General features: G+C 35.5%; 1 protein-coding gene across 6 annotated transcripts in view; it reads left to right on the top strand.

Moving 5' to 3' along the window:
- The window catches only part of KLC1 (kinesin light chain 1), a 1,225,216-nt gene that overhangs the window by 729,507 nt on the left and 483,431 nt on the right, over positions 1-12,278 (top strand). For all 6 annotated transcript variants that reach the window (XM_044074509.1, XM_044074508.1, XM_044074510.1 and 3 more), the window contains one exon: positions 7,939-8,047. In XM_044074509.1, the coding sequence (XP_043930444.1) occupies positions 7,939-8,047 (109 nt within the window). The remainder of the gene's footprint in view (positions 1-7,938; positions 8,048-12,278) is intronic.

Raw genomic sequence — 12,278 nt, 5'->3', positions numbered from 1 at the left:
AGAATCAGAAGTACCTTGGACTTGAACCAGAGTCTGGTGTTGTGAGATGGAGATGATCAAGAAGAAAACCAGCAACACTGACATTAGTGAATAATTAGTGACCTAAGCTTCTGACACATTTGGGGAAGTATGGCTTTGCAAGAAAAAGTGGCTAAAAAAGACTGGACATTTGTTGACTCTGTTAAACTTATGGGTAGACTGTAAAAAATATACCCCCACTTTGTCGTTAATTTTTCCCCTTTAGTGTCTTTCTAAACATTAACTGTAAGTTGAACAACTTCTGTTTTTATTAGTGTTTATATAAAACATTTCATGATATAAACCGCATGCTATATTATAAAGTAGTTTAAAGTAGCTTACAGTCAGGGCTGTTTTAAATGGAGGGGGTTCTTTTCAGTTAATGTTGTATGTATTAAGTATATTAAAATAAAAATGTATTTTTTTTCGTTTTCAGAAATATAGCCTTTACAGTGTAATGAGAAGAAAAGGAAGGCTGGACAGAAACAGGATTAAATTAATATGCTGTGATCCTGAGCTGCTGTGGTAAAGGAGGGGTGTTAAAGTGCACTGGTTTGTTTATATGTAGAATTAATTTAAACATTTCTCTTGCTTTTACAGGTGTGGATGTTTAGATTAATGTCCTTGACTGAAACTCTGAACAAGTGTTATTTGTATAAGCTAATAGTCTTGAAAAATAGGACAAAATGATGAAAGCCATGAAAATACTAAATTTCTTGCACCTGCAAAGATATTGGCTTATTTCCCTGCATTAACAAGTCTTTTTAACAGAGTACAAGAAGTCTGCAGCTGAAGGCATTTGGCTAGGAGAATTCTGTACAGTCTGTTCTGAGCAAAATTTGCAAACATTCCTCCATGCATCAGCAAAGCTTAGTGTTTTTTTTGCATTTCTATTACATGGAGATGAGCTGTCTGCAAGTGCAAACAATTTATCTTGAAAGTTGTGAGCATTCTTTGTTGAGGCAAATGCAAAGTTAAAGGGGCAATGGTAAATATTTCAGTGAAAATAGTTTGTTATGGTAAACGAGGTAGTAGCCTCACTAGCAGCCTTTATACTTAAATGTATTTAATAGAAGAGTGCACAATTTAGTTGTATTTAAAAACAGCCAGTCCAATTTTTTTAGGGATAAAAGTTACTACTTTCTGAAAGCATACAAGTTGCTTTCCACACGTGGGAGTGGAATAGAGAGAAAAGAACAGGCAGCAATCAATGTAAGTGAGAAAACAGGCTGAATCCTGCGTGACCTTAATTTTACATTAGTTAATATCAGTTTGAGACAATTGTTCCTATCTGGAGGGTTAAACTTCATTTATTGAACATTTGCATAGTTTTGCATAAGTTAATAGCAGATGGGAGTGTTCTGAAAATGTAGTTAGTTTTTGTTTTGTTTGAGGGTTTTCATCACATTAAAAATCTTGAGAGATGTGAAATTGATTAAAATAGAGATGAGAAGAATCAAGTGTATGAAAGATCAGTCTGCTGAAAATTAGTGAAGATGTGCAAGACAAAAGTTGGAAATACGAATTAAAAAAAAAAAAAACTTTCATGTATAATTCGGAGGGGGCAGTAGTCTTTTTTTTATCATAAATCATATTATCTTGGAATATAAGTAGCCTTACAGGTACAAACAGAATGGAAAGAGTATTGAATTATATTAGGAAATGCAGAGTGCAAATAGAAATGCTGCAGGTGCCATGTGGAAAGAGATGAGCATGTAAATTTGACAAAGAAAGGATTTCAGGATGCATATTTAGCAGACTATCAGGGACAAAGGAAAAAGGGTATTAATATTGATTGTTGAGGGGCTCCAGTAGTGTTAAAAAAAAAGAAAAAAATGATTTATGGTAGTAGGGAACTATTGACAAAGAAGGATTATACTGACATTTATCTGTATTCCACTGAAAACTGCCATTATGGAGCTTAAGAAAAATTAGGGAGAAACAATCTTTTAGCAGGGAATATTACTTGTAATTTGGGATTGAAACTTGATTTGCAATAGTGATGTATCAGAGGAACCTACAAGGTAAAATAAAACCAAAAGAGGGTAGATTTCTGAAGAGGTGTGTTAACATATGAAAGTCAAGAATTCAGTACTAGGAACTCTGACAGAATGTGTTTTTTCCCCAGGGTACAATAACTGGGCTTGACTAGATAGAGGTTATATTTCCAAGGAACATGTACATTTAATTGAAAGCTTCATCACACATATAATAAGTATTTCAGATCACGCACCAGTAAAAGTTAAGATAAAAATCCAGGATAATGAAGTAAAAATGAGACCCTACAGTTTCCCACCTACTTGTTAATATATATATATATATATATATATATATATATATATATATATATATATATATGTATATTATTGGGAATAGGTGGTACAAAATATTCAAGAGTTATGACAGAAGATAGAAGTTTTTTCAGAAGTGATAGCTAGTGAGTGGGATAAAATGAAAATGGAGAAAATAGGGAAGAAATAAGAGGAATATACATTGTTAAATAATAGGAATTATTTGGAGGGGCTGACAAATGTTAATGAGATATAGAATAACAGGAATCTCACAGACTAAGAAGAGGAGCAACTGCAGAGTATTAAAGGGTGAACAAGGAAGGATTTGGATAATATGCATGAGATTAGATTGTTGTAATCAACTATTTTTGATTAGTCCAGAGCACAGAAACTTTCAGCAGAACAGGTTAGGCAGCAGGAAGTAGGAAGAGTTGTCATCAAACTTGGGAAGCCTGTGAAGAAAAATAACCAGAGATCTTGTAGAGGTATTGAAGATATTTTTGAAATTTTATGAAAATGTGTTTAAAGCAAATGAGAATGTGGAAACCAATAAACAACAGAAATTGAAATATTTATGGAAAATAAATTTTTTCCAGCATTAGATGAAGGTGGGGCTCAACAACTAATGGTTAAGATAGGAGAAGGTGAGGAAGAAAAGTGATTTATAATCAATCTGCAGGGTCATCTCTAGGAACAGGTGGAATTCCTATGGAAGTTTGAAAGTTAGGAAAGAAAAAAAGTGATATAAAGATCTGGGAGATTTTAGTTTTTATTAATTTGTACTTTGTTTACTATGAGAGTCCACTGACTATACAGAGCCCATTTTCAGTGGAGGCCTGGGGAGAAAAGCTCCACAGTACATGCAAAGGAGAATACAATCATCAGAATAATCCACAGAAATTATATGCATAAAGTAGTTAGCACTTAGTTAACTTGGTTAACACTTAGTACTATCATACGGGTGACAAGTGACAGGTAACAATAGATAACATACATGAATTGTCAAGGCGTTCGAATTTTGGAGAGTTTTGGTGAACATAATTTGATGGTAGCTAGGAAAGGGGAAGAACCTGCATCTTAGAACAAGGCCCTGGTGGCTGTATTACCCAAAGAGGGTACAAAGCCATCAGACCCAACTTCATATTAACCCATTTCAATTTTAAACAGTAGCTAAAAAGTGTTTGTCTATACTACCTAAAGAATGGCAAATGTATTATCAAAATTGATAGATATGGATCAATGTGGTTTTGTGGAAAGAAGGCAAACATTTAGCAACATTAAAAGAACAATGATGATGCAGTGGGAATGAGAATTTAAGAAAATACCACCATTGTTAGTGGCTCTTAATGCATAGGAAACATTTGACAGAGTAACCTAGGATTTTGTGAGTAGGGCAGTGGAAGCATTTGCATTCCCTGATAGAGTAATACAGTTAAGTCGGAGGATATATGAAGGATTGGATGCAAGAATTAAAGTGGGGGGAAGGTCCTGTCTGATAAGGTGTGCTTGGAGAGGAACCAGGCAGGGGTGTCTTCTTTCCCCTTGTTGTTTGCTTTTTATTTAAAAATAAGGGAGTCGAAAATTCAAGGATGTAATTGGTGTGGTAATCAAGAAAAGTTGTCTATTTGCAGATGGTATATTGTTTTGATAAATCAGAAAGACATCCAAGTGTTCTGGAACATTTAGATACCGTTTCATATATTTTTGGTATATAAGAATAATAGAGGTAAAGCAAAGGCTGTAGCCATAAGCTATGCACCCATGCGCAAACTAGTTCAGCAATAACCATATTTATGGGGACATGATAGGATAAAGTATTTAGGTGTATGGGTTAAAAAGCTTTTGTTATGGCAGCTAAGGATATGTGGGAAAAACTAAACAAAAGGTTATATAAAAGCGGAGAAACTGGAAACTCTTGTTTATGGATCTGGATAGTAAGATACAAGCAGTGAAAATAAACCAGAGAAGTTGTGGACAGTAATTAATAAAGTTGAAGGAATTTATCTTGGAGGGGAAACGAGCAAGAGTTAGGCGGGATATATAGATCCTCCCAGTAGAACAAAGAGGTTTATAATTACCTGATTTGAAGAGATATTTTAAAGCTGCACTTAAGACTCGCATACACAATGCAAGCAGAAGGCTATAATACAAAATGGAAAGGAATGATGATGGAGGAGAGGAGCTCAATAAATAAGGAGAGTGGGATCTTGGATACAGAGCCAAATTGAGAATAATAATAGCACCGATACAGATTATTACATTCATAAAGTTGCAGAAAATATTCTAAGAACCTAGCCAACATGAGAATGTAGAAAGGAGATTTTGTCAATAGGGAGGACTGCAACTAGGGTGCAGAAAATAGGCAAGAAGGGGGTGAAATTTACTGGAGAAAACTGACAAAGGAAAATAAGATATTGGGAGCAAATAACATGAGACAGAAAGTTTGTAGAGTAGAATGAGGTCAAGAAGAAGTTTGGATTGAAGGTTAGAGACTGCCTTCTCTGCCAGGGAAGCGATTCAAAGAGAAAAGAATAGGGGAGTCCTAAGTGAAAGATGTGCTCTGGTAGAATTTTTAGTCAAATCTAGAAGAGAACCTGCTGTTGAAAAATGTATAATTAGTAGAGCACATAAAATATTGCATCATAATAATCAATCTGTGGAGGTTAGAAGAGATTGGGAAGAGAGACTGGAAAAACATTGTACAAGGTAACAACGGGATGACATATGTACAGCTCCCAGTTTGCAACAAAGTCCAAGAGGCTTATGTTTTTTGCTTGGAAGTGTTTGTATAGGTGTTTTTATACCCCAAGCAGACTTCAAAGAATTTTTATTCATGTAGATAAATGTTAGAGGTTTGATGAGCAGAAAGAGGTAACTGGGATTTTTTTTTTTTTTGGGGTGGGGGGGTATATTGAGTTGGCAGACTTTAAAAATTCCCCACAGGGTAAGTACTCTATCGGAAATATTCTGTGAGCAAATTGCTGTAGCTAAAGAATTTTTATTTTGAGCTGGGACACTGGATCTGAATTGCCTAGACATAGTAAGGCCTTAGTAAATTAATTATGTAAGCTGCGAAAAAGGCAATTAATAGAAAATGGAAATCAAAGTCTAAACTGGCTGTATCGGAAGTAATGAATATTGTAAGAAATAAAAGAACTGGAAGGAAGGATCTTTAGAAAAGGGAAGGAGCAAGTTGCATAGAAATACGAGTGAAATTTATAGGAACAGTGCATGCAGAATAATTCTCAGAGTGAGGTTTAAGATGAGGCAGGAATTGAGCAATTTATATAATGTTGGACAGGTAGTAGTTGGAAAGAAAACCTGATGTATAATGCATGCAAATGGAAAATGTTAATATGTTTTTTCTGTTATGCCCATGTCTTCAGTGATAATTTAATAAAGGCGTTTAAAAAAGCATTGCAGCAAGATATTAAATACAGACCTGTAAAGGACTGTTGTCAGAAATTTAAAGCAAAGAAGCCAGAAAGGAATGCTGCAAATGAAACAGAAGAACAAAGTGATAGCAATGACTACTCTGTTGAAAGTGAAAACAGTGGAAGTAGTGTTTATGCAATAGGGTGTAAGGATTGTCATAGTCACTTTAGTGTTTCCCTTAAAAAGAGCAAAGAAGGGATGTTGTATTATCTGGACTCTCAGCAGCAGTAGGAGCAATTTGAAAAAGGACAAAAAGCAGCTACCAACATTTTTGGGTTTACATATAGCACAGTTGAAGGAATTGAGATTGATAGTGCCATAATAAGTTGTAGAAGTAAGGATTTGTTTCTAGAACACAGTATTATAGTAGATATGCTACAGGATTCAATAACGGACAACACAGGCATAACTCAAACCTTCTTCATCCTAATTTTAGTTTTCCTGCTGATTTTTCTTGCAGCTTTAAATATTGACAGGGATTCATAAAGGTTACCACAAAGTGTAGACTACATGTACACTTAGTGTAATCTTTTTGAGTGACTAGAAAGCACAAAAAATGTGGCAGGGATGTTCTTTAATGCATATAGTGTACACTTAGAGTAGGCATTATAGAATTTGGCCTATGGTCTTTTAGACTAGGTAAATAGTTTCAGAAGGAACTAAATACTTTTTTTCTGCTCCTGGAAATGTGTCCTGTTATAACCACTGACTCATAAGAACTAGATCCGTTATCAAAATGAAGGCTGACAGATGTGGTGGCCAACTCTTGAATAGCAAATGAGAACGTTGTGTTTAGATTTCAGGCCATACTAAGACAGTACTACACTGTCATTGCTTACTTTACTGGTGGCATTTTGGCTTGCATTCCTCCCTGATATTTTACTGATACCCAGGCTTTTGAGCTGGGACAGAAGTTGTATAGTATTTTAGGGAATTGAATGCTGTATCTGGTTTAAATATTGTAAAAATGCTTATGACCTTTGAGCATTGTTAATGCTGCTGTGTGATATAAATAGTGCTGTTTCTTTAAGAACATTTGGGTGATGCTTGTATTAGATGAACAAGAAATTCTTGCATATTGGGTTAATGTTTTTGAGAACAGTTGTGTAATTTGTTCTTGTATAAAAGTAGGGCTTTTCTTAGCCATTTTAGATTTGCTGGAGATTTGTTAAAGTTTCAGAGGGAGGCCCATTGTCCTTGACTGGAGTTAGAGTGCAAACTGCTATCATTTCTCAACCGTGAGTGTGTCCTCATGACTAGAGAGAGAGAAAGAGACTCTTCGACTGCCTAAAGTGGGAAGCTCTAGAGACTGTGTGTAACAATGGGCTTGGATTGGGATGCTCTGGGTGAGAACAGGCTCATGTAGAGCCACAAACAAAGTAATCTTAGCTTGATCAGAAGCTTATTTTATACTTGGAATTTCACTTGAACAGCACATGGATATTTTATGTTGATGAGCCTGTATATTTTTCAATGTATACTTTGTAACTTTGCATAAAGCAACTTGTGAGTTTAATAAAAGTTGTATTTTCAGTTATGTCTGTGTCCATTGTCATCAAAATACCACAACATATATATGTATATATGGTATATATATATATATATATATATATATATATATATATATATATATATATATATATATATATATATATATAGTTGTAATTCAAACGTTGGAGTCACATTTGGTAAAAAAAAGTTTTGTGGGTGTATAAAAGAGTGGAATGCACAAGTGAATGAATGCTCATTTGAGTGAATCGCATATGGCTTAGTTTAGTTTTACATGTAGGTAAGGAGGTGTGTGCAGGAAAATTAATCTTTTAATGAAAAAATGGTGGTTGAGAATATGTGCAAAACTGTTTTGGCAGTTGTGAATACGCAAATATTTGTGGGTTAAGGTTAGAGTAAGGGTTAGGATCAGTCTTGTATTCTGTATTCATTTGTCTTGTGTTGTGGTACTGTTAGGGAAAGGGTTTTTAGTAGCTTGACGTATAGGGTTAGGGTTAGCACACGAGTGGGGTGGTGTAGGGAGGAGAAGCTTTTCATGATGTAATCGTACATACATATTTATATTCACAGTGAAAACTATGGACAGTTGATCTATTTATTGTAGCTAGCATATTAATGTAGTAGAAAATGTTCTTCCTGTACAAATTGCTAAAATTTGTCTTTTTTTTTTTTGTCACCCAAACAGTCCCACAGTGACAACCACTTTAAAGAACCTTGGTGCACTTTATAGACGTCAGGGCAAGTTTGAAGCTGCTGAAACTCTGGAGGAGGCAGCTATGAGGTCTCGAAAACAAGTAAGTCTGAATGTTGTCCAACTTAAGAACATTGTTACCTGATTCAAAAAACAATTATCAGTCTTCTGCCTCATGCTTTTAATGTGCATTTGAATAAGTCACTCAGTTTTGGTCTTTGTTTTCTTAATATTTAAGAATAAAAACAGAAAAATATCCAGAAATGCTAAAGGACGAATGCTTAGGAATCACCAAAAATGAAGCTGACCAATACAATCAAATTACACTTTTATTCGAAAAATTGATTTAGCGCTTTCATCAACCAAAATGTTGACTTCATCAGAATACTAAATAGATGTCACTGATACATTTTATACCATTTAGATTTGGCGCCAAAAAAATCAAAACCAATCAGCAAACAGCAAATACATGTTTAAAAATTTAAAGTAATACTGTATATCATTAAAGTTCAAATTACCAAATACTAAACCATAAAAAATAATTAATGATAAACACTTCAACCTTTCAATATATCTGTTATATAAAAACTTATTAAAAAAATTTTTACATAAAAAAAAAACATTTTTATATATGTATATGAAACATGTAAGGACAAGGGGCTTTATAGTTTAGCTAATAAAACTGGCTTAATAGGTACACTGTCATTCAAACCTGGGTAACAAGTAACATCTAAGAGCAATTGCCACTTCACTTCTTTTTCACCTAACAATGTCTTGATGTTCCCACCCCTAGGATTAATTAATACCTGATCCAATATAGCAAACTTAAAGTGGTGATGGTCACCTTTATTTGCAATATATCTATATAGGGCATTATTGGAATTTTTTCTCCTTGTACAGTATAAGTGGTCATATATTCTGTTTTTAAACATTCTATCATTTTTTTCCTACATAAAACTCAGGGCACACCATACATTTTGCTAAGTATATAATAGTATTACAGTTACCATTTTTAAAAATAATTTCCGTCCTGTTGACATTTTCCAAAATAATACTATCTGCATCCAATATATAACTACAATAATTACAGCCTCCACACTTTCGTGTGTGTCCCTTCATATTAGATTTTCTTAAATGTGTATTACATACCTCCAGGGGGCCATCCCACAAAATAAATATGCCATCCAAAAATCTCGTGTATAACCTAATGTACCTGAAATAATCGCTGTTAAAAAGATGACATTCTTCCGAATCAGTCATAACAAGATTGGCATATATTGGGGCACAATACCTCAAGTTGACACCAATTTAAATGTGAATAGTGTACCCCAATACAGTAGAGCTTGTATAGTAAAATATGGCCCTCTTGCAGACAGGGTGAAGAAACTGATATCTGATAATTGGAATATACTTAAGGCTGATGATGACATATCTCAAATAATTGACGATATACCGAATTTTGTTTACAAGATGGATAACATTAAGAACAACCTGGAGGTTGTATATATAGACATATTACAAATAAAGGTGACCATCACCACTTTAAGTTTGCTATATTAGATCAGGTATTCATTAATCCTAGGGGTGGGAACATCAAGACATTGTTAGGTGAAAAAGAAGTGAAGTGGTAATTGCTCTTAGATGTTACTAGTTACCCAGGTTTGAATGACAGTGTACCTATTAAGCCAGTTTTATTAGCTAAACTATAAAGCCCCTTGTCCTTACATGTTTCATATACATATATAAAAATGTTTTTTTATGTAAAAATGTTTTTAATAAGTTTTTATATATAACAGATATATTGAAAGGTTGAAGTGTTTATCATTAATTATTTTTATGGTTTAGTATTTGGTAATATGAACTTTAATGATATATAGTATTACTTTAAATTTTAAAACATGCATTTGCTGTGTGCTGATTGGTTTTGATTTTTTGGCGCCAAATCTAAATGGTATAAAATGTATCAGTGACATCTGTTTAGTATTCTGATGAAGTCAACATTTTGGTTGATGAAAGCGCTAAATCAATTTTTCGAATAAAAGTGTAATTTGATTGTATTGGTCAGCTTCATTTTTGGTGATTCCTAAGCGTTCGTCCTTTAGCATTTCTAGATATTTTTCTGTTTTTATTCTTAGCTGAAGCCCGATACACTTTCATCTTTTTGGATTTTCTTAATATTTGTATTTGAGCTGTACTAGTGCATGTACCCATCAGTGCTAAGTGGTTTGAGAAGTAAAAAAATTATCATTTTAATCTTAGACCCTTAACTTTTTTAGATCATGTTTGTGTCATGCATTCACTCATTAAGGCACTGTACCTGTTGAGAGTTTCTTGTACAGGTAACTCTGCCCTTATGCCTCATTCATTTCATGAGTATTAAGGCTTGCATTCTTCAGCTTAAATTTTGAAACTAAATTCAAAACACATTTTTACATCAGTAGTCTTGCAGAATATGTTGTAAGTCAGAATCTGAGTATATCTGTAAAACCATCTTCCTTTATTATTACTTCCATTGAGTGGTTGTTCTGTGCTGTAAATATCTGTTCACTACTTCCAGCAAAAGAAAGTAGGTAAGTAGCAGGCTTTTGTAAAGGGTGTCTTGTAGTTCTAAAGAGCTGACAGACCTTCCCCCACACTCTCTCATGTTGAGGTGTGAAAGCTCTCACTACAGTAAATGTTCCTTGCTGTACATTTACAGTTGACAAAGTAGTAGGACTCCAAACTAAGTCTGTCTTCTACTTCTCAATGCCTTCATTGGGAAGTTTTTTTCTCTGTCATGCATGATGCAGAATTAAAATGTGCTTTACTAGTTCCTTAATTATTTCTGTTATGTTCACCCCCTTTTTTTTTCTATTTCATATTTATTTATACTTTAGTAACCAGGAAAGTGAAGTGGTCCCAGGACTCTTTTCAGTCATGATTCGGGCAACATAAGAAGTAATAAATGCATTTAATGCAAACAAAAAAAATACTGACATAAAAGCATTGATACAGATTGCATGTACAGCACACAGCCAATGTGTGACAGTGAATAAGTAAAACATTTTAGCAACATTTACTAGAATGTATACATTAATAATGCTTAACTCTACTATGCATAATATGCATTTGTGTTTTTAACTTGATGTTCATTGTGCATACAGCTGCAGTCATTACAGATGGGGTTATCCTGCCGTCAGGCGGGTCCTCTGTCGGCCGAATTCCAAAGTCTAGGTCCTGCGTCGGTTGTCATCAGTGCGGCAGGGATATAAAAGAGGCAGCCGATACCATCTTCGTCAGTCTTTCTTGCTGCGCGGTGCCCGAAGCAGAAGCAGTTCGCAAGTGCCAGTCGGCCAGCTCCTGAGATTTATGAAAATATTTCAGCCGGAGTCGTCTTGAAAGCTAAGTACCCCGTTGGGGAAACTTTTCTTGCCTCAGACCGATGTCAGACAAAGTTAATAATTGCATTTCATGTGGGAAGCAAATACCGCATAAGGATTTCCACTCTTTCTGTATACCTTGCTTAGGCCCAGACCACGATGTCTCGGCCTGCCGTTTTTGTGCTAGATTCAACAAGCGCACTATTAAGCGTCAGGCGGAGTTCGCCCTTCACTATTTTGATAAAAAATTTAATTATATTATGTCGTCGGATACTCCGACTCCAGTTTTGAGTAAAAGACGCAAAGATAAGGACCGACATACGAGGTCCGCGACTACTACTGACACCACGCTAAGGCCGACTACCGGTTCTCAGCGAGGCGCCTACGCAGCCCCTGAGTACCGATGACACTACATTACCGGTGTCTTCAGTACCCGAGGTCGCAGGCTCCTCGGTCCCCATTCCTACTACAGATACCGACGCCACTCTTGGCGGGGAAACGCAGAGTTTAGACAGGCCTGCCATTTCTCAAGGTGTCTTCAGGCCTTCCTCCTTCTCTATTAAAGCTTTCACAAAATCTAAAGCAGCCATGAAAACCAAAAAACAGGGACCTCAGACCCCCCTCTCAAGGTCCCATGCCTAAAAAACAGATGCTCAAAATGGCTGAGGATTTGATTACTCTTATCAGAGGTTCTCAACCCCCCTCGGACAAAAGGCCCAGATTAGAGGAAGACTACCCATCCTCAGATCAAGCCACTATTACCTCTGAACATTCTGAGGATCAGGACTATACCTATTCTCCTTTTGAAGACTCTGATGCAGAGGAGTCTATTCCCTCGGTCTCCCCCACTGAGGACTACTCTTTTGGGGAAACCCTACATACATTGAGGGAACACTTTCACTGGGAAGGCCAAGATTACTCAGATTCCAAGAAAAGGCTCAGGGATTTTCTCTTGCTCCCCCCAGCATAGGCCCC

The sequence above is a fragment of the Protopterus annectens genome, chromosome 6.part0 (assembly GCF_019279795.1).
Source record: "Protopterus annectens isolate FY-2018-M chromosome 6.part0, PAN1.0, whole genome shotgun sequence".
Lineage (NCBI taxonomy): Eukaryota > Metazoa > Chordata > Ceratodontiformes > Protopteridae > Protopterus > Protopterus annectens.
The sequence above is the reverse complement of the archived record's forward strand: the minus strand, read 5'-3'. Positions and strand labels throughout refer to the sequence as shown.